The 23,431-nt window shown below is 35.7% G+C and overlaps 3 protein-coding genes across 4 annotated transcripts in view; 2 read left to right on the forward strand and 1 right to left on the reverse strand.

Moving 5' to 3' along the window:
- Window positions 1–1,309: 1,309 nt before the first annotated feature.
- Window positions 1,310–2,386, forward strand: LOC104118045 (uncharacterized). Its single transcript, XM_009629217.4, has one exon. It carries the CDS (start codon window positions 1,463–1,465, stop codon window positions 1,877–1,879), a length of 417 nt encoding a protein of 138 aa, XP_009627512.1. The 5' UTR covers window positions 1,310–1,462; the 3' UTR covers window positions 1,880–2,386.
- Window positions 2,387–4,521: 2,135 nt separating this feature from the next.
- LOC104118046 (heme-binding-like protein At3g10130, chloroplastic) overlaps window positions 4,522–23,431 on the reverse strand; it is a 49,954-nt gene continuing 31,044 nt past the window's right edge. The window contains exons 2-9 of one of the 2 annotated variants that reach the window (XM_070195026.1): window positions 9,129–9,380; window positions 8,710–8,799; window positions 8,528–8,598; window positions 7,017–7,118; window positions 6,812–6,916; window positions 5,494–5,629; window positions 4,917–5,026; window positions 4,522–4,800 (exon numbers count right to left, since the gene is read on the reverse strand). In XM_070195026.1, the coding sequence (XP_070051127.1) occupies window positions 4,726–4,800; window positions 4,917–5,026; window positions 5,494–5,629; window positions 6,812–6,916; window positions 7,017–7,118; window positions 8,528–8,598; window positions 8,710–8,799; window positions 9,129–9,339 (900 nt within the window). In that variant the 5' untranslated portion in view covers window positions 9,340–9,380 and the 3' untranslated portion in view covers window positions 4,522–4,725. Of the gene's footprint in view, window positions 4,801–4,916; window positions 5,027–5,493; window positions 5,630–6,811; window positions 6,917–7,016; window positions 7,119–8,527; window positions 8,599–8,709; window positions 8,800–9,128; window positions 9,475–23,431 lie in introns of those variants that run through there. The other variant, XM_009629218.4, reaches the window with a different exon arrangement.
- On the forward strand, window positions 14,164–15,939 carry LOC138904398 (uncharacterized). Its single transcript, XM_070192900.1, has 2 exons — window positions 14,164–15,180; window positions 15,538–15,939. The coding sequence occupies exons 1-2, from the start codon at window positions 14,164–14,166 to the stop codon at window positions 15,937–15,939; spliced, it is 1,419 nt and encodes a 472-aa protein (XP_070049001.1).

Consider the following 23,431-nt stretch of genomic DNA (forward strand, 5'->3'; position numbering starts at 1 on the left):
TGTCATTACTAAAAGAATTGGAATAAGCTTTGAAGTTCATCGCTAATTTGTCGACAAATCACTAGAAGTTAACAAATGTTTTTTAATAATTTGTTGCGAACATGTCACTAAATAGAATTAACGATAAATTTTATTGTTTAACTATATAATTTGTCCGTTGCTAATTCCTATTTTTTTAATGATGTGTTCCTCTGTTCCTCGCTGCTGAAGAAGAGAATGAAGAGAACGGGATTGATAAAAAGTATGCCAAGATGCAAATCTAGTTAAGAAGAATATGTACTAATTAGTCTAATATATTTAATTTTGTATTCTTAACATATTTGTCTATTCTTATTAAGTTAGGTGATTAAGTGTCAGTTACTCGATCAATTAAGCTTCAATCTCAAGCTAGTCGATATCGATTATGCAAATATATCTCAAACTTCATTCAATCACATATTGGTTACTTGAAATGTAGTTTCAAAAACAATTGAGCAAAATTCAATTAAGAGATGCAAAGGAAGTTGACGCGGAGGCACATTTAGGAGTCGTATGTTATGAGTTCAAATTTCAAATTCTATTGCGACCCATTTGATTTACTGGAATATTTAAAATCTATTATTTTTACTTATTTAATGAATTTTTTTATACATATATTATGTCTGAGCCAAAGTTCTGAAAAGACGCTTCATATAACATGAAGTACAATATCACCATAGAATTTAGAAAAGCAATGATGTTTTTAGGATGCCCAAACCGACCTCGTGTATCAGAAACTAACAGTTAGAAAGATATATGTAGTACTGCCAAAAAGAACCAAGCAAATATGTCAATGCCGCACTAGAAAAGGAGTCAACTGAGAGTACCAACTTATTTTTGCTTTAATGGTCCTATTTTTATTTAACTCATCATCTTTCACTGTAAAAATGGTGTCTGCTGAGGATTTTGACGTTGTAACAATAGCCATTATCTCAATAGGAAAATAGTAAGTAATTTGTACAACGACAAAAGAAAAAAGAGAAAAGAATATATATATATATATATATATACTAATAATAAATTAGATGAGTAACGGTTGTTAATCCATTATACTTTATAAGTTAGTTTTCTGATAATCATTTTACCATTGACAAGTAATTACAGTACTTAACACGTTTATATTTAGTACTTGGTAAAAACAAGAAAATAAGCAGACTTGCTTCTTTCACCTAGCTATTAAATTGCATATATTAGAAAGGTGTGAACAAAGATCTTCCACAGAAATCATGATCACCTCAGTTGCACAAACAACAAAATCAACAATATGGGGTCCAAAGTGCTAAGGTTTTTCCATAATTATCAGAAATCTTAGGGGCATTCTTGTATCTCATTTCCTTATAAATTGAACACTGGTATGCTCTAAACAAGCTTACTCAAAAACCAAACTTGTACTTGCATTCCATAAGTTCCTCATTCCTTATCAAACACAGCATATAGCAAAACAATGGGAAATTGCATAGTTTTGCAAGAAAAGGTTGTCAAAGTAATGAAAACAAATGGGAAAGTCCTTGAATATAAACCTCTGGTGAAGAAAGACAATGAAGTGTTGCCTCTAGTACAAGAGCCACCAACAAAAGTGCCTGTCAAAAAGAAGGTCACTTTTGCAGAAGAAGTTGAGGAAAGTAGCAAAAAAGGTTCAGATCAGGTTTTAAGGATTAAGCTTGTCATTAGTAAGAAAGAGTTGCAGGCTCTTTTGAGTGAAGGAGGAGGATTAACAGTTGATGGAATGGTTCAATATCCACTTCAGAAAGAACACAACTCCAATATTGAGATAATCAAGAGTGATGAGTTCACTGATGATGACAATGATCATTGTATACGATGGAAGCCTGCTTTAGATAGTATACCTGAATTATACTAGCTTATTAGTGAAGGGAAGCCTCGGAGTAACGGTAAAATTGCATCCGTGTGACCTAAAGGTCATGGGTTCGAGCCGTATAAGCAGGCACTAATGATTGCATTAGGTTAGGTTGGCCCTTCCCCTGACCATGTGTGAGCGCGGAATGCCTTGTGTATCGGGCTGCCTTTTATATACTAGCTTATTAGTCTTCTTTGGGTTTTAGTTTCCCATGTTGTAAACTTGTAATATAACTATAGTCAACTATAGTAAGATGCTAAGAACCAGAGAGGTACCAAGAAAACAGGTACTACTGTTTTAGTTTCTCCTCCTAGAAACAGAAGTACTTGTTTTCTTAGTTCAAGTGAAACTTTGCAAATTCAGTAGCTAGTCTTCTTCAATATCTCCACTTTAATTTCCCCTACGCAAGTTCTGGCGCCAAAGTTAATAAACTGCAAAGTTCAGGGGAGTAATCAGGACCAGAAATAGTTCATGCACCAAATAAAATGTTAAGTTTAGGGGGTCCCAAGATATTTTGCCATTTTAATATATTTACAATCTTGCTACTACTTCTAAAGCGCTTTGTTACTTACTATATTAACATCGTTAATAAAAAATACTCCACTAGAATGAATTATGAATGAACACACCAAAGAAGCAGTCTGGAATTCTCATCTACAGCTAGTCCTCAACCTTACTCCATTTTTTGCTGGAAAACCTCCCCTTGATTCTTTGAAGGACATGGTCACGTAAAGATAGTTTATGTGTGTTTTTCGCTCGTCACTCGCGCCTTGTATGAGTGAATAATACATTACTTGAGGGGATATTAGTTCTACTCCGAAAAAAAATTGGAAATAAGAGGTCATCTGCAAAGGTTAAGCGTGTAGCTATACTTTACCAGACAAATTTAAAGAGAAATTATATGGTAGCATGGTGCATGAAGCATTCCACGTTCACGCAGGATCCAGGGAAGGGCAGCACCCCAAGGTGTGTGATATAGGCAGTGGCTGATTCCACGATTCGAACCTGTGACCTATACGAGGATAACTTTACCGTTGCTCCGGGGCTCCTAAACAGAAACTATATATTGTCCTATTATGTTTAAGGGTGGAGCAAAACCATGCTCATGTATTAGCCATTGGGTGCCCTTAGACTTTGGGTAATGTAAGGGAAGAAAAGAAAAAGGTAACCTAAGTGGACTGGCAGCAGCCATAGATTAATGGGTGAGAGTGACTAGTTCAGCCCTTGACACCAGAAAAGTCATCAAATAATACTGAGGTACTAAGTTGGTTGGTAATAGAAATGAGATAAGTAGAAAAGATTTTAGGGTCCTACCCAAATTCTATGCAGAAAAAACTATCGTAGCAAGTAATTTTGTTCGCTGAAATCCCAAAAAATATAGAGATTAGCACATGACCTAAGTTGAAGCTAATATTGTTCCGCAATGGTTTATCAAGTTATTTAAAAATATATGAAGGCATAGGATCACTTTCCCTGAATGGGGAGCGGCAAGCTAGTGAGTTCCGAATACTATTGGTAATACCAAAAAGAAAAAAGAATTCATATTCCTATAGATAGGTAGATGTTATGCATTTTCCTGCACTTTTCTGGTTAACTACACCACACAGCTAATTGTTAGGACATAATATTATTTGGTAAATATGGACAGAAATTAATGGATTACCTGTTACTAGAGCAGCTTCCACTGCACCGTATGCAACTTCCTTACATCATGATGTAGAGCTCCTAATGATGGTTTCACCACATCTAAAGGCCAAATTAATTTTATAAACACACCCTCCCTAGTGCATATATTCACGTTTCTAACAATAAGAACATGATTTAGTGTCACATGAAAAGTTTCCACTAATAATAAATTGCATTTTTTAAGGAAAATTGGAGGACTCTCGAGTGAAGGTAGAATAACAATGAAAATTGGGACAAGGTAATGCTCCTCTCACCAATTCATCACTACAATAGAAATGAGAAAGATATTTCACAACTAAGGTTAGATTGACACTCAGAAGGAAAACTCAATCCTAACGGAGATATTTGAAAAAATTGGTCTGATCGCAAATCAGCTCACATCTTCGTGCTATCCTACAGGCGACAAGGGAGATTCAGAGGTTTAATAAGTTTGAACTCAAGTCAGCTTTACTTCTTCGGGCTACCTTAAAGGGAGATTGAGATGTGCTTGACAATCAATTACAACTCTTCTATTTTGAAAAAGTTAAAGATTATTGTAAATTCCGCATGTACTTGCTCATATAATCAATCTCAAACCATGACAAAGAAGGATGGTTGCAGTATGTTAACGACAACCTTAAATCTAGTCAATTTATGATTAATCATTAAAATATTTGGACATAGTATGAATATTGATAATTCATATGCAACTTCTAACTAGATTGAGACTTATACCTAGTTGTTGTTGCATTGTCGTTATGTAGGGTGTGATGTAGGCAGCCTACCCTGAAGCAAGCATCAGTGGCTGATTCCACGGCTTGAACCCGTGACCTATAGATCACACGGAGACAACTTTACCATTGCTCCAAGGTATCCCAGGACAAAACCATATTATCTGCTATTCAAACATCGATCAGCTTCCGGGAGATTAATAATATTACCCAAGATATGCCCAATAGAATTCAAATGGACGATCGAGAAGAGTATTAAAGACAACGTGTTATTATAGAGTTGAAGCATAAATGACCTTACATTTCTGTGCATGTACATAACCTTGTTACCAAAATGTCAAGCAATCACCAAATATATATACATATATATATATATATATACACCATATATGTTTTGTTTCTCTGGTTTCATCAGTGCACGGATTTATCTGCAATATACTGCACACTGACTAGCTATTCCTGTTCCCTTTCAACTTCCAGGCTAATCTCATTCCGACGTGTGAACGGAAGAGTAAATGGTGGATTATACTGCAAGCAGAAGTATAAAAAACACACAACTAGTATGTCATTTGGGGGTTACACTAGGCCAAAATATGTTCCCCAGGAGAATTACAAGTACTATTGAAATGGTTCTACGAATATACCTGTGCAACTTCTATTGAGGCACCATCTTTTACCCGAAACTCTGCATCTCCCTTTAGAGCAGCACGGAGTCTTGATTCTCGGGCTTTAACTTCTTCATCAGTCACAAAACCTTTGTTGAAATCGAATGGGAGAAAACTAGCTAAGTTAGGATGTAAAACTTCAAAAATAGAATTCCTAAATGTTTTTGCTTTTGAACTCTGAATGGAAATTGCTATCTACCACAGCAGGCATATAGGACATCAAAGGAAAAACACAGAAAATACAACTAGATGAAAAATTCTCTCATGTCATAACAAGAGAAGCTATCAATAAAGCACTAAGTAAACTTAAACAAGATTTACTTCCATAGACCAATGAGACAGAGCCCTGCTTTCCGATTACTAGGATATTGAATTTCAAATTAACTTAAAATGCAAATCTGTCTAGAATTTTATATTAGCAGCAACAACTACGCCTCAGTCCCACAAAGTTGAGGTCGGCGCTATGAATCCTCACTTCTTTCTGTAAGCTCAACTCATATCATCATCATACAAAATAGAACTTTATATTGACATGCTAAAATCTGAAATCACAAACCTGAAAAAGCAACAACGGCGACAGTTTTCCTAGGCACCTCCTTGATAGTTACGGAGGAATCCTTTGGTAGTGGCAAGTCTGAACCATACTTTGAGGGCATGACAAAGGACATCCTCCACTTTCCTTGATCTTCCACCTAATGAAATTCTTAATGAGATTCCAGTGGGTGTAATTTTGGTGAAAATATGAGCGCATGACATTCCAAATTAGAAAAACATCCTCTCTACCTTCCCGCAAGTAGGGGTATGGTCTGCATACACGCTACCTCCCCAGACTCCACTTGTGGGATATTACTAGGTTTGTTGGTGGTGGTGGAGGCGCGGCGCGGGGGAGGGGGGGGGGGGGGGGGATTAAGCACTATAACATAGGATCAGACATCAAGCTAAACTGAGTTTTTCTTTTCTAGAATGGACTAATTCTGGTTTCAAAGGTTCTGGAAGTAAGGAATTCTTATAGGATGCCAATCAATACGGCGGGCCCATTTTCACAAAAAATTGGTCTTTTAAGTTACAAAATGTTATTCTCGGAGATCTACTTAAGAATTACAAGAAAATGTGTTATCATTTATATGGGGGTGTATTTTATTCGGACCATAATCTTTATCATTATGAAGATTGTTCTTTGTGACTGTTATTCCATTCGACACTTGTTCTGGACTAAGATTAAACATCTGCATTATATGGACAAACCTATAGGTGTACACCATGTGTGTATGTAAGTATTTGATAGGAGTTCGTGCATTTCTTTTCTACTTTGAAGAACCTGCAAGAAGTACCCACACCCATGTCACACCCGTTTGAAGGATCCATGCAACATAATAAAACCTGGAATCTAACAGTTTCCACTCTCTCAGAATTTGCAATACTATCTTAGAGTAGTACAGATTCAAACTCTAAGCAACCAGAATGTTTACGTTTTGTATGTACCCCCGCTGGCGTATAAGCCTAGCATACAATTGAAAGATCCTCAAATCTCAATCTAAAGCACATGTCATCTTTTATCAATTCTAAATCAAGAGCTTAAATGTTTTCCTAGTGATAGGTAATCAGACGATGTTTCTTTTCAACAGAATCAGTAGTAAAGTCAGTATTTCCATTTGACGATATGTGGTCATTTTAGAGTAGTTCTTCATTTACCATTTCCCAAGTTATGTGGTGACTCAACTTCAATATATTATCAGTTTAATATTTTGAGTAACACCATGTCATACAAAAATGCAAGCATATTAGTAACCACACCATATATCACGAATGACATAGTAAATATACATTGCAAAAGAACTAAAGGGAAAAAGGAACAACCAGTAGAAGAGCTGTACCCGTTTAGTTATCACTGGAGTAGTCATTTCCATCCTCTCCCCATCAGATTGAGTTCTACGAGTGATAACTGGTGTTGTCATCGCCATGCTCTCCTTCTTCGTGTTCTGGAAATCACCAAGAAATAGAACAGAGCCAAAGAAGACCACCATTACAATGTGGTTGGAGGCGATCTAAGTTTGACTCTCTATAAGTACCTTTAACTACCTTACCAAACAAGTACTCAGCCAATGTGTTGAAGGATTGAGATGCACCATTAAAGTCAAACCCATACTTCCCAGGCATTGTAGCCTCAGCAACAAAGTAAGGCTGTTCAAAGTCGCAATATTACTTTAGATAAATTAACTCAGAGTTTATAATGAACTTTATCAAAATAAAAAATAAAAAACTCAGAGTTATTGTTAAGAGGACAAGAAGGGAAAGAATAACTATCAACATGACAACATAAAGAGATATCGGTGATTAAAGTTCTAATAATACAGCATATCTATAATCAAGAGAAATGCTATTAAGAGAGGTTAGGAATAACTGAGGACAAGAATTTAAGAGCATATACAACAACAACAACCAGTGTATGGGGTCTGGGGAGGGTAGTGTGTATGCAGACCTTACCCCTACCCGGGGGTAGAGGCTGTTTCCGAAAAAGCAAAGAATAAGAGCATATACACATAAGAAGAAATATGTGCACCATAAATAACAGGGTGACTGATGGTCCAGAATTCAATTTTAATACAAAGGTAGATCTGCCAAAAAACAATTTGTGAATGAATGACTTTCAAGTATCAGGATCCAGGGCTTTAATGTTCATGGAAAGAGCTTATGATATGCTTAATTCTAGGTTATCAAACCAAAAGTTAGAACATCATATGTTTATTTCAAAAAACTGGCACCTCTGCTTTCTCATCATGTTTTAACACCGAGTCAATAACATGTTCCTCAAAATTGAGGAAACTCCTGATTTGTGATCACTAGTCTATTTCTGTCAATTTCATTCTTTTCCAAAATACTTTTGAATACCAAATCTCTTTCAGGTTCGTTTATTTCTTTTTCTTTCTTATTGATAGACATGCTGACTCCCCACTATAACTATCAGTCTCCAGTTGTGCCAGTTCCACTTCCATATGTATTGTACCTTTCAGAATTGCATTTTCAATCCCCAGGTACTTGTATTTTTTTTTTTTTAATGACCATAATAAGGGAAAACACATATATGAACTAAGGCCCATTTCTTTGAGAAAAGATGTAGAATCAAGTTACAACAAAATCTGCACAAATGTCTCTTGTATCTAATTACATGGCCTAGTAACTTTTACCAACTAATGCTTTCTTGTATTAGTACCCTTGATTACTTTCAGAGACGGAGCATTCTACTTCACCATAATCACCATATATCAAGAAATTCTAACTAAAGGATTAATCTTTGTTTGAGAATTTAGCTGGTGTGAACAAATATAATAAACGTATCTTTGCCTAATATTTGTATCTATGTAAGTAGTATTCTAAAGGTGTTCTCAAAACAAGTTTGCCCTCTATCTTCAACATTTTTTTAATGAAGGTTTAAACCTTTTTTTTCCCGTCAAATATTGCTCCTCTCTCGTCTGGAACCACTCCCCCGATAAAGTTGCAGAATGGATGCATACAAATCTAGACTCTACTGGGAAAAAAAAAGAAGGAATGACAACATTAGTAGTTTATAAATAGAATCATAGAGAAAATACCTCAACTTCCCTTATTTCATACTGATCACTGCGTTTCAAAACATTGAATTTCACTGTCTCCAGATCCGGCACTTCAAGAAGATAACAGCGATGGGAGCTAGTCATTATTTTTAACCATCTAAATTCTCATTATTATTAAAATAGAGGATATAACAATCATAGAAAAGATTGAGAAAGAATACCAGACATCAAAGCTTCCTCTAAAGTCCGACTTTCGAATATCCTCTTCGGTAACACGTATTTCGCGGTTTCACCAGCCAATTCCGTCAGAACTGCGAACAATAAAAAATTTAACAATATAAGTAGCAATTACTCAATTAGTCAATTGACTAGGTTCTCATTCCTAAACTAGCCAGAGGACTACATAGAATCATTTATATCCGTTCCGCTTTAGCCGTCAAGCACAAGTTCATTCCAACACTGGTAAATAATTAGTCTCTTAAACTAAATTAATTCTTTTCTAAGAAGTTCTCTAATCTGACTTAAAAGAGTCCTGGAAGCACTGGACGAAATGTTTTAAACAAATCAAAAAAAGAATTGGGAGAGAAATGCTTAAAATCCGATTAAAATGAGGAATTAGGAAATGGAGTGAAGAAATTACGTTTCTGAGAGAGAGAAGAGGTTTGGGAGGCGAGAGCGATGACGAGGGAGATGCGAGCTTCGAGAGCTGACGTGCCGTTTCTCCGCTGCGAAGCAGTTGTGGCAACGCGGGAGCTGCTTCTGTCAACTGCCATAGAATTGATAGGCGAAGGTCTGGTTCTGTTTCTGCTAAGATTGTGAGCAGAAATGGAAGAAGGTGAGCACAGAAGCATCTTAACTACGTTACAGTGTTTGTTTCACTCCTTTTGAAATTCTGTGCTTCAAAGAAGGGGATTGTGGTTCATCTATATTTGTATTTGTCGCCCCCGAATTACTTGGTTAATTCCTTATCACATACTGTGTATGTCACATGTTTCTCTTACGCGCCCCCTTAACAAATAGTATTAATTAAGAAAGTGATTGGATTATTTTACTTTATTTATGTCTTACATATAATTTCTATTTATTGAATATTTATTCTATTTATGTGTTATCTCTGTCTTGAACAATTATTACTAAAAAAATAAATAATTAATTTTATCTTAAACTTGTAAAATAACAAATTAGAGACAAATATTTTTAATAAATACAAATATTAATATGAGTCAGGAGGGAGTATTACTTTCGTTACCAAAAAGGAAACAATGATTTGGAGTAGTGCTCTTTGATTGAAGCCTTGAACGAATATTAACAGTTTCCTTTTTTCCCACATAGATATAGAGAATATAACAATCATTAAAAGAAAAAAGCTACTATCTTATTCTAATAATTAAAAAATAGTTCCTCAGTTTCAATTTATGTGAACGTACGGGATTTAAGAAAAAAAATAAGATTTTTGAACTTGTAGTATAAAATAAAGAACAAATATTTTGTGTGGTTATAAATCATTGCATAAAATTAAATTATTTTTAAATATATAAATAAATCATAGTAAAAAGGAAATATATTTACATAAATTAAAACGGAAGTTGTAACTTTTTTTTTGTAATTACCAGAATAGTTTGATCAAAGAATGTGCCGTCCTTCAAAAAGCAACTAGAGTTTTCACGGTAAATAATCCAGCCTTTTCCTATAACTACATGTATATTTCTACTACTTGTTATGGCGTTATGATCAGTCATCATTGAAAATGCATAGACTGTTTTGTGTATATCAATGTACCTTATTTTCAAAAAGAAAGACACCCAAAACTATATATTTATTATAAAATAAAGACCGTAAAATAAAGATAAGTATAGAGAGAAACTGATATATTATTCAATTTCAAAATGACGTACATAATAAACTGAAATCTCCTCTATTTATAGAAGAAAGGAAATTGCTGTGTAAGATTCTTGTAAGTTGCTACTGCAAGCTGCTGTGTAAGCTGCTTGTAAGCTGTTGTGTAAGCTGCTACTCCAAGTTGTTGTGTAAGTTGATGTGTAAGTTTTTTGTAAGTTGCTATGTACCAGATATAAATAATCTTCTACCGAGGATAATATTTATCCATAACGGAGTACCGAAAAGATAAGCTCATTGTACCAGATATAGATAATCTTCTACCGGGGGTAATATTTATCCATAACAGAGTACCGAAAGCATAAGCTTCTTTAGGAGGCTTATTTTCAATAGAGTACTAAATAGATAAATATATTTACGGTGGAGTCTCATATGGATAAGCTTCTTCAGGAAGCTTATTTACAACGGGAAACTAAATGAACATCCATAATATAATATATTTATAATACTGCCCCTTGAATGTTCACTAAAAGATAATGTGCCTCATTAAAACCTTACTAGAAAAAACTATGTGGAAAAAAAATCCTAGTGAAGGAAAAAGAGTACACATATTTAGTAACACGCATAACTAATTGTCTCATTAAAAATCTTATAAGGAAAACCCTGTGGGAAAAATCTTAGTAAGAAAAAAAAGAGTATAGCGCATATTTTACTCCCCTTGATGAAAACCTTGTTTCAAATATTTGAATCTCCGCATTCCAATCTTGTATACCATCTTCTCAAAAGTTGAAGTTGGCAAAGATTTAGTGAATAAATCTTCCGGATTGTCACTTGAACGGATATGTTGCACATCAATGTCACCATTTTTCTGAAGATCATGTGTGTAGAATAATTTTGGTGAAATGTGCTTTGTTCTATCTCCTTTTATAAATCCTCTATTTAATTGGGCTATGCATGCAGCATTGTTTTCGTAAAAAATTGTGGATCTTTTATCACATTCCAAACCACATTTTCCTTGAATAAAATGAATCACTAATCTCAACCATACGCATTCCCTGCTTGCTTCATGAATAACTATTATCTCAGCATGATTTGAAGAAGTAGCAACAATAGATTGCTTTGTGGAGCGCCATGATATGGAAGTACCTCCACATGTAAACACGTACCCGATTTGAGTTCGAGCTTTATGTGGATCAGATAAATAACCTGCATTTGCATAACTAACAAGATCTGCACTACCTTTGTTAGAATAAAATAAACTCATATCAAGTGTTCCCTTTAAATATCGCAATATATGCTTAATCTCGTTCCAATGTATCCGTGTATGAGAAGAGCTATATCTTGCTAGTAAATTAACAGAAAATGCTATGTCATACCTTGTAGTATTAGCAAGATATATAAGTGCACCAATTGCACTAAGATAAGGTATTTCGTGACCAAGGAGTTCCCCATCCTCTTCTGGAGATTGGAACAAATTCTTATTCACTTCAAGTGATCGAACAATCATTGGTGTACTCAATGGGTACGCGTTGTCCATGTAAAAGCGTTTTAAGACCCTTTATGTATAGGCAAATGATGGTAAGCTATAATTACATGTCTTAGTCGCTTATTTCACTCTAATTTACTGCACTTTAACTGAGTTTGAGCTTTAATCGCTAGTGTTTTGCACTTATTGTGTATTTTATGCCTTGTAGGAGTGATTCCGAGCGATGTAGATATTATGGAGCTAATTCGAGAGATTTTGAGCTTTGAAGTCTGAGTAAAAGCCCAAAGGATTAAGTCGGGATCGTTTTTGGGGTCGAGGACCAAGTCTAGACGTCAAAATCGAAGATAAATCCGTACTCTGAGAAATTTGTACTAATGCGACACACTATGCCATGCACTGTGCGATGCGCTAGTGCAAATGCTGCCTAGAACTCAAATTGCAAATCGTACTGAAAATATCCACTACCGCATCGCATGGTGCGGCGCGGCATGCGGCGCGGTAGTACAAATTTATTAGAGTATCGTCCCATTTCCGCTAAAAAGGGTATTTTCGTTCGGGTTTTATTGGGGGATGGCTTAAATACACGGGAAAATATCATTTTCGGAACTTTTGACAGATGTTCGACCTAAGGAGGCCAAGGAGGCTAAGGAGGAGTTGGAAGAACACAAGCACAAGGATTTCATCATTCCTTCCTCACTCAAGATCCGGGTTTGGATTGAATCTATGTTTTTATATACTTTAATCACATTTGTGAAGAACTTCTCCATGTCTATGAAGTAGATCCTTTTGGGTTTTGATGGATTTGGTGTATTGGTGATTGTTTGTGGATTATAACTCTATTTTTTATGTATTTGAATCGTTTTGGAAGATTTAATTGTTGCATCTATATTCACTTGTTCTTGTAATCGAAAGAGGCATAACTTGTGATATCTTTGCATTATATTGTTGGTTGAGTTCATAGATTCTTTTAAGTAATCAAAAGAGGCTAGTTGAATCATTGATTAAACCTAGTTAGGAGAATAATCGAAAGAGGTTTTCCTAAAGACTGATCCATTACGAATTCTTGCATATCTTCACAGTGCTTAAATTGGTTCATATTGAGAGGTTGAGACTTAATCGAGAGAGGAGTTTCTACTAAACAGTTGTACTGATAATTAAGTAAATTCGAGAGACTCACTTGAACATTAGAAGTGAATTATCTAGAGTTAAATTCCAGACAATTATCTTGCACCTATCCTATCAAAACCCAATTTTCTCCCATTGATATCTTCCTTTGCTTAGGCCTTGTTTCGATTATCATTAGTCAATTAGCTCTAGATTCTTAATTAATTTTAGTATTAACCACATAAATCTAAATTGTTGATCATCTTGGATAGCAATCTAGCTATAAACTATGATAATACTGTTTAACTCCAATCCATGTGGATACAATATTATACTATACTATCTTTGACTAGCGAGCACAATTTAAGTGTGTGTTTTGCGCTCGTCAAATTTTGGCGTCGTTGTCGGGGATTGGCAATCAATAGTGTTTGAAATAATTTATAGTGCTAATTCAGGATTTTTTTTTTTACTTTTATTTTGTTCTTCACGGGTTTCTCCTCCGTGTGCAGGGCAACAGGTTAAGTCTGTAGTGTATGACATGATTTTCTTGTAAAGAAGTAATACCCTACAACCCGAAATTGGAAAAACACTTGCGGTAACTGAGGAAGGAGAAAGAGTTTACCGTAAGGTTCTTGGGGCAACCTTCAAACCAAGAACACATGGCTAATAACGATGATAATGAGGTAGAGGCAACTGCAAGGATAGTTGTTGAGGCAGCCCATAGAGCTGCTGAGGAAACTGTCTAAGACAATAGGGGTCGAAGATTCAATCTAAATCGACCCTTGATTGAAGACCAGTTCAAGAATGCGGTACCAAGGCTTGGTAGAGCATTGGGTGACTACGCCAGACCAGTCTACAATCAAGGATTGTCAAGTGTTAGACCTCCTCCAATTGCAGCCAATAATTTCGAGTTGAAGCAAGGTTTGCTTCAAACCATTCAAAACAACTGCGTTTTCATAGGAAAGATGAACGAAGATCCAAACACGCATCTGATGGACTTCAAGGAGATTTTGAACACATTTCAATACAATGGGGTGTCACAAGATGCAGTGTATTTAAGGGCATTCCCCTTTTCACTTAAAGATGATGCGAAGCAGTGACTTCGAAGCTAGCCAAATGGATCAATTAGAACATAGGAGGAAATGACCAGAAAATTTCTTGATAAATATTTCTCCTCAGCTAAGACGGTCAAGTTTAGAAGAGAAATCCATAACTTCTTCCAGAAAGAGAATGAAACTGTTTTTGAAGCATGAGAGAGATAGTTAGGAGGTGTCAACATAGCGGAATTGAACTCTGGATGAAACTCCAGGATTTTTGGGATAGATTGACACCGACCTCGCGTAGAACATTGAGCAATGCAGTTGGAGGCCCCTTTATGAAGAAGACTCCAGAGGAGATATTTACAATTCTTGATGAGTTATCCGAAGATGCTAATCAGTGGCTTTCTGATAGTGTGGAAAGAAGACAATCAACTGGTGTTCACCAAGTTGATGCTACTATATCTGCGCAAGTACAACTTGATGCTATGGCTAAAGAAATACGAAAGCTAACTGTAGCTTTGATGCAAAATGTATACCACGCATCTTGTGATATATGTGGAAGAGGACATCCTACTCATAAGTGTCAAGCCTCAACTGAGGAAGTGAATGTTGTAGGAAACTATAATTTTAATGCAATGTGTCAGAGGCACCCCAGTTTTTCATGGAGTTCACCTGGGGGTACTGCAAATGCGTGGCAACAAAACAATCCCAGATTCCAGGAACAAGGAGCTCCAGGTTTTCAAAATCAGCAGAGGCAACAATATCAATCTCCACAGTCGAATCAACCCAGCATGGAAGATCTTATGAAGACCTTCATTATCAAGATGGATGAGAGGCTTGATGCCCATGATGCAGCTATCAAAGAATTTGGTACATCTTTTCGAAGTCTGGAAAGACAGGTTGGGCACTTAGCTACTCTAATGTCTGAGAGAGCCCCAGGAACACTCCTGGCTGATACAGAAGGAAATCCCAAAGAAATAGTGAATACTGTAACTTTGAGAAGTGGACAAATGTTGAAAGATCTCACCCCAATCCACAAACATGTGAGACATGAAAAAGAAAGGGGGGAGCAGCTGAAAATAGGTGTCGAAAAGAAGAAGGAAGAAAACTCGAGAAGGGAGGAACCTGAGGCTAGCAAGTATATGCATGTGCTTCCTTTTCCCCAAAAGCTAAGTAGAGAAAAGCTGGATAAGCAGTTCGAGAGATTTCTAGATATATTGAAACAGGTTCATGTAAACCTACCATTCACAGAAGTGCTCTCACAAATGTCGGCTTATGCCAAGTTCTTGAAGGAGATCCTGACAAAGAAGAGGAAAATAGAAGAGACCTCAGTGGTCAAGCTCACAGAGCATTGCAGTGCAATATTGCAAAACAAACTCCCACAAAAGTGTGGAGATCCAGGGAGTTTTACCATACCTTGCTCTTTAGGCACTGCTAATTTTGATAAGTCTCTATGTGATTTTGGTGCCTCAATTAATTTAATGCCTCTATCTATATACAGGAAACTGGAGAAGGAGATTGGAGAGATAAGTTCTGCACCAATATCTTTGCAGCTGGCAGACCAAACGACTCTAATACCCGAGGGAATAGTTGAAGATGTCTTAGTTCGGGTAGATAAGTTTGTATTTCATGTTGATTTCATAGTGGTTAATATGGAAGAGAACAAGGAGGCCCCCCTCATCCTAGGAAGACCATTCCTAGCAACGGGTAGAGCAATATTAGATATACATGATAGAAAACTCATGCTTAGAGTGGGCGAGAAAACTGTAACTTTTGAGATGGATGTAGAAACAGAGGTAAAAAGGGAGAAGCTAGGTGATAGTGTGGTGTGGAAAGTGAAGGGCGTGACAGAGAAGGCTGCAGGGAGTGAAAAAAATAAGTATGGGGTGTACCCCAAGAAGGCTGAGAAGAAGCTATCTGCATGGATGAGTGCACTAGTTCGGGCGCGAGGGATGGAGCCCAACTTCGACTCAAACCCCGACTAGATGTTCAAGGAAGTTGTCCTTACCTCTTTATTTTTATTTGTGTATCATAGGGACATGACACAATTTAAAGTGTGGGGTGGGGATGTATATATGTAAAGGAATGTATAAATGTCTATTGTGCTTTTTTTTTTTGTAATTCATTTGATTGAAAATTTTAAAATTTTTTGATTTTTCCCGACGATGGATGTCATTCGACAGGTTTCTTGAGGGATTAAGTCGAGAAAAAAAATAATATATTATTTTTTTAGGTAGTCTAATAATTCTCCCTCGGTTTTTCTTTGTGCCGCGGTTCTTTTCCAAGGGTTTTGTTTGAACCGGGTGTAGTTAGTTTTATTTTTTAGGAGTTGGAAACCTTGTGTTGTGATTTGAAATGAAAGCAATATCTCTTGACTGTATTATGCCTTGAGAATAGTAAGTGCTTTAGTTATGATGCGTAGGCTCAATTGTTTAACTCTTGTATAAGCATCTTAAATGGTACGATCTTAACTTTGCTTAACTGTTTTGACTAGAGTGTCTTGGTGAGTTCGATTTTGAGTGAGTTATGTGCCATGTATGTGTGTGAGGTTTCGTGTATTTTATGCATTACATTTGATGTCTAGAACTTGTCCCGTGTGTTTGCAAAGCAAAATCGTAATTTTATTCAGTCTTGAAAGTGATATAGGTGTTTCTTTGTTGAACCAGTTATATGTTGTACCCACCTAATAGTTATATATATTAGTTAACCCCTTTGAGCCTATAATCTTATTTCTTTGGCAACCACATTACAAGCCTTACCCATTTTACATGTCGCGAGCACTTGAAATTTATGAACTTTGTAAAAGTTAAAGTGTGGGTGTTGGTTGGTTTTTGAGTGGAACTAATGAAATAAGGAGAAATGTGCAATATTTTGAAAAAAATAATAAGAGCCTGAATTGAAAAAAATATAGTTGCATTGTTGTGCAAATATTCATTGATTTATGGTAATTCTTAATGTGTTTGTGCTTAAAGAAGTTGGGAGTTCACATATATTGATGTAAGGGTGAAGTTATGGTTTGACATAAGTGTGGGGTTTTGAACAATGAAACGTATATATTAAAGTGCTTAGGGAGGTGTAGTCAAATATCCAAATGTATCATACTTGTTCTGCAGCCTACATTACAACCAAATAAAGTCATACTTGATCCTTGACTGAATGAGCTCAATTAGTAGAGTAATATATTACGGGCAAGCTTGTGGTACGTCTTGTGTAGCACATGAATATTACTTCTGAGAGTAAGTGAATTCTTTCTATCTTGAGTTCCTAACTGTTCTTAAACTTTATTATTTTTGGAACTACTCTCTATTGTTGTGTGAGGACACTTGATTCACGAAGGAAAGGTAATGTCGTTGACCTCTGTGTTAGAGTAAGTGAGCAGGTTATAAATAATGCATGGTGCTTTTGAGTCAAATCTTGAGGCTAGGATGTTACGATATTGTGCTTAATCTATTTTAATCACTCTTGGTGGGATGAGTTATGAGAATTGTTTAAAAAGGTCGTGTCTATATAAAGTATAGTTTGATTGCTCGAGGACAAGCAATGGTTTAAGTGTGGGGTGTTGATGGTAGGCTATAATTACATATTTTAGTCGTTTATTTCACTCTAATTTACTGCACTTTAACTGAGTTTGAGTTTTAATCGCTAGTGTTTTGCACTTATTGTGTGTTTTATGCCTTGTAGGAGTGATTCCGAGCAGTGTAGATATTATGGAGCTAATTCGAAAGATTTGGAGCTTTGAAGTCTGAGTAAAATCCCAAGGGATTAAGCCGGGATCGTGTTCGGAGATTGAGGACCAAGTCTGGATGTCAAAATCGAAGCAAAATTCGTACTCTGAGAAATTTGCACTAATGCGACGCATTATGCCATGCACTGTGCGACGCGCTAGTGCAAATTCTGCCTAGAACTCAAATTGCAAATCGTACTGGAAATATCCACTACCGCGTCGCATGGTGCGACGCGGCATGCGGCGCGGTAGTACAAATTTGTTAGAGTATCGTCCCATTTCCGCTAAAAAGGGTATTTTCGTCCGAGGTTTATTGGGGGATGGCTTAAATACACGGGAAAAATACCATTTTCGGAACTTTTGACAGATGTTCGACCTAAGGAGGCCAAGGAGGCTAAGGAGGAGTTGGAAGAACACAAGCACAAGGATTTTATCATTCCTTCCTCACTCAAGATCCGAGTTTCGATTGAATCTATGTTTTCCTATACTTTAATTATATTTGTGAAGAACTTTTCCATGTCTATGGAGTAGATCCTTTTGGGTTTTGATGGATTTGGTGTATTAATGATTGTTTGTGGATTATAACTCTATTTTTTATGTATTTGAATCGTTTTAGAAGATTTAATTATTGCATCTATATTCACTTGTTCTTGTAATCAAAAGAGGCATAACTTGTGATATCTTTGCATTATATTGTTGGTTGAGTTCATAGATTCTTCTAAATAATCAAAAGAGGCTAGTTGAATCATTGATTAAACCTAGTTAGGAGAATAATCGAAAGAGATTTCCTAAAGAGCGATCCACTACGAATTCTTGCATATCTTCACAGTGCTTCAATTGGTTCATATTGAGAGGTTGAGACTTAATCAAGAGAGGAGTTTCTACTAAACAGTTGTACTGATAATTAAGTGAATTCTAGTGACTCACTTGAACATTAGAAGTGAATTATCTAGAGTTAAATTCCAAACAATTATCTTGCACCTATCCTATCAAAACCCCATTTTCTCCCATTGATATCTTCCTTTGCTTAGACCTTGCTTCGATTGTCATTAGTCAATTATCTCTAGATTTTAAATTAATTTTAGTATTAACCACATAAATCTAAATTTTTGATCATCTTGGATAGCAATCTAGCTACAAACTACGATAATACTGTTTAACTCCAATCCCTGTGGATACGATATTATACTATACTATCTTTGACTAGCGAGCACAATTTAAGTGTGTGTTTTGCGCTCGTCAGTAGATTGATAGATAAAGATACCGTCTGCTAAATGTTCAATTTGCAGACCAAGACAATATTTTGTCTTTCCAATATCTTTCATCTCAAATTCTTTCTTAAGATATTCAATTGCCTTTTGGAGCTCTTCTAGAGTTCCAACATGATTTATGTCATCAACATAAACAGCAAGTATAACAAATTCTGATGCTATTTTCTTTATAAAAATACATGGACAAATAACATCATTTATGTAACCCTCTTTCAGCAAATATTCACTAAGGCGATTATACCACATGCGCCCAAATTACTTTAAACAGTACAAAGATCTTTGTAATCTGATTGAAAATATTTTCCGAGATTTTGAATTTGCTTCAGGCATTTTAAATCCTTCAGGGATTTTCATATAAATTTTATTATCAAGTGAACCGTACAGATAACATGTAACTACATCCATTAGATGTATTTTAAACTTTTCATGTAGTGCTAAACTGATAAGATATCGAAATGTTATGGCATCCATAACAGGTGAACATGTTTCATCAAAATCGACTCTAGGTCGTTGTGAGAATCATTGTGCGACAAGGCGAGCTTTGTATCTTTCAATTTTATTTTTATCATTCTTTTTTCGCATAAAAACCTATTAATGACCAACTAGTTTTATACCAGCAGGTGTTTGGACTACTGGTCCAAAGACCTCTCTTTTAGCAAATGCGTTCAATTCTGATTGAATTGCCTCTTGCCACTTTGGCCAATCAGATCTTTGTCGACATTCTTCGATAGATCGGGGTTCAAGATCCTCACTATCTTGCATAATGTTAAGTGCAACATTATATGTAAAAATATTATCCACTATTATTTCAGATCGATTTAAATTAATCCCTTCACCAGTAGAACTATTTAAAAGCTTCTCACTCATTTGAGTCTCGGGTTCATTGATTTCTTCAGGAATCTCAGAACTAATAGATCTTGGGTCTCTTCAGAAGATCTCTTCACAGTATCGTTTTGATCATTTATCGATTTTCTTTTTTGAGGGTTTCGATCCTTAGAACCCAAAGGCCTACCACGCTTCAGGTGTGCTTTAGGTTCACTAGCTCTCATGCTAGTAGATGGTCATGCAGGGAGATCAATTCATATAGGCACATTCTCTGCAGGGATATGTGACTTAGATATCCTTTTCAAATCAGTAAACGCGTCTGGCATTTGATTTGTTATATTTTATAAATGGATGATCTTCAGGACCTCCTAATTACATATAGGGGTACGTGGATCAAAATGAGATAATGATGAAACTTTTCACACAATTTCTCTTTTGATTTCCTTTTTCTCTCCCCCTAATTGTGGGAAATTTGTTTCATCAAACCGACAATCTGCAAATCGAGCAGTAAATAAATCTCCCGTCAACGGTTCAAGATAGTGAATAATAGAGGGTGATTCAAACCCAACATATATTCCTAACCTTCTCTGTGGGCCCATCGTACTGCGCTGTGGTGGTGCTATTGGCACATATACAACACATTCAAAAATTTGTAGATGGACAATATTTGATTCATGACCAAAAACTAATTATGACGGAGAATATTTATTATAATGTGTCAGTCTGAAACGGATAAGTGATGTTGCATACAAGATAGCATGGCCCCAAACAGTAGTGGGTAATTTTATTTTCATAAGTAGTGGTCTTGCTATCAATTACAAGCGTTCAATAAATGACTTTGCAAGGCCATTTTGGGAATGAACATAAGCTACAGGATATTTAACTTTTATCCCAACTGATAGACAATAATCATCAAAAGCTTGAGATTAGAATTCTCCAGCATTATCAAGGCGAATAGCCTTTATAGGATAATCTGGGAATTGTGCCCTTAATCGAATTATTTGGGCTAATAGCTTTGCAAACACCAGGTTGCGAGATGATAGTAGGCACACATGAGACCATCTTGAAGATGAATCTATTAGGACCATAAAATATCTAAACAACCCACTTGATGGGTGAGTAGGTCCACATATATCCCCATGTATACGTTCTAAAAAGGCAGGGGATTCAATGCCAACCTTCATTGGTGATGTTCTAGTGATCATTTTGCCTTGATAACAAGCATCACAAGAAAATTCATTATTTGTAAGAATCTTCAGGTTCTTTAATGGATGCCCACTCGAATTTTCAATAATTCGTCTCATCATTATTGATCCAGGATATCCCCAAACGGACATACCAAAGCACAAAAATATTTGAATCAGTAAACTTCTGGTTTACGATAGAGTGTGCTTCAACTGTACTAATCTTTGAATCGTATAAGCCAGAAGATAAAGTTGATAACTTTTCTACAATGCACTTCTGGCCAGAAACATTCTTTGTAATATAAAGATATTCCATATTTATTTTATCTATCGTCTCAACATGATACCCATTTCGGCGGATATCTATAAAACTCATCAAGTTTCTTCGGGACTTGAAGGAGAATAATGCATTATCTATTATAAGTTTTGTTCCCTTAGACAGAAATATAGTGGCTCTTCCGGAGCCTTCAATCAAACTTATATTACCAGAAATTGTTGAAACATTTATTTTTTCCTTATACAAATAGAAAAGTATTTCTGATCTTTGAATATGGCATGTGTTGTTCTACTATCAATTACACAAATATCTTCATGATTGGTCTTTGATCCAAACATAATTTGAGGATTATCCATATTCTTCAAAATGATATAAACAAAATAAATATGATAGTAAATATCATTATCAAAGCATAACTTTTATTTATGTACAACAATTACATAACCATACTATCTATTACAAACAACAAAAATTAAAATATTTACATTTTTACAGATTCATCACCGATTACATGACTTGTTTCTCCTTCCGGGAGTGCAAAGTAATCAGCTACATCCAAATGCATGAAGTCTAAATTATCTTCAGAAATAAAATTTGCTTCAGCATTTTTCTCTATCTTCTTCAGGGAGGCTTGATAAAGTTCAACCAGGTGCTATGGCGTACGACAGGTACGTGACCAGTGCCCTTTTCCTCCACATCTATAACATGTATTTTTTGCCCTTGTTGCTCGCACCGCTTCATACTTTTGTTCCTTCCTTTTTCACTGCTGGTGGTGAGGAGGGCTCTTTGATGCATTATTATTACCATGATTAGAGTTTATTCCCCGACCACGACCATGACTACGACTCCTTCCACGCTCAGCTTGGTGGAAGTTCATCTCATTCACTTCAGGGAATGGACAAGAACCAGTAAGTCGGCTTTCATAATTTTTTATTAATATCCCATTATGTTGCTCGTCTACAAGAAGATGTGAGATAAGTTCAGAATACGTTTTGAATCTCATCTCTCGATATTGCTGCTGCAGGAGCATATTCGAGGCATGAAAAGTGGTGAAAATTTTCTCCAACATATCATGATCAGTAATATTATCACCACATAATTTCAATCGGAAAATAATTCTGAACATAGCAGAATTATACTCACTTGTAGATTTAAGATCTTGTAGCCTTAGATGAGTCCAATCATAGCGTGCCTGTGGAAGAACGACCATCTTCAGATGATCATATCTATCTTTCAGTTTATTCCACAGTATGACTGATCTTTAATAGTGAAATATTCCATTTTCAAGCCTTCATCAAGGTGATGGCGTAGGAATATCATTGCTTTGGCACGGTCTTGGTTTGATGCTTGATTTTTGTCCTTGATGGTGTCTGCCAGACCCATCGCATCAAGATGAATTTCAGCATCAAACACCCAAGACATGTAGCTTTTGCCCGATATATCCAGGGCTACAAATTCAAGTTTAGAAAGATTTGACATTATTTAGAAAAAGAAAGTTCGTACCTCTGATACTTTCAAAGTATTTGCTCGAGATGGCAGATTCTTGTGCTGATAACGTGTTATAAAATAAAGACTGTAAAGTAAAGACAAGTATAAAGAGAAACTGATATATTATTCAATTTCAAACTGATGTACATAATGAACTGAAATCTCCTCTATTTATAGAAGAAAGGAAGTTGTTGTGTAAGATGCTTGTAAGCTGCTGTGTAAGCTGCTACACCAAGCTGCTTGTAAGCTGATATTGTGCCAGATATAGATAATCTTCTACCGGGGGTAATATTTATCCATAACGGAGTACCGAAAGGATAAGCTCATTGTACCAGATATAAATAATCTTCTACCGGTGGTAATATTTATCCATAATAGAGTACCAAAAGGATAAGCTTCTTCAGGGGGCTTATTTCTAATAGAGTACTAAATAGATAAATATATTTACGGCGAAGTCTCATATGGATAAGCTTTTTCAGGAAGTTGATTTACAACGGAGTACTAAATGAACATCCGTAATATAATATATTTATAACAATATTTTTTGTTTCTAATGCCTATGTGATTGTATAATTTCTTTGCTTGGCATTATTTTTCTCAAATGTATAAAATATTAGCTCGAAACAATTAGGTATCACACAAATAGCCGGCATATTAATTGTTTATTTTTTTTAGCCATATACATAAATTATACATTGATTATACACA

The sequence above is a fragment of the Nicotiana tomentosiformis genome, chromosome 2 (genome assembly GCF_000390325.3).
Source record: "Nicotiana tomentosiformis chromosome 2, ASM39032v3, whole genome shotgun sequence".
Classification (NCBI taxonomy): domain Eukaryota; kingdom Viridiplantae; phylum Streptophyta; class Magnoliopsida; order Solanales; family Solanaceae; genus Nicotiana; species Nicotiana tomentosiformis.

Bases quoted from the DNA above. Each gene is read 5' to 3' on its own strand.
- LOC104118045 (XM_009629217.4), top strand. From the start codon at position 1,463: ATGGGAAATTGCATAGTTTTGCAAGAAAAGGTTGTCAAAGTAATGAAA.
- LOC138904398 (XM_070192900.1), top strand. From the start codon at position 14,164: ATGAGAGAGATAGTTAGGAGGTGTCAACATAGCGGAATTGAACTCTGG. The intron at 15,181-15,537 runs GTTCATGTAAAC...CTAATACCCGAG, and splicing joins TTCTAGATATATTGAAACAG to GGAATAGTTGAAGATGTCTT.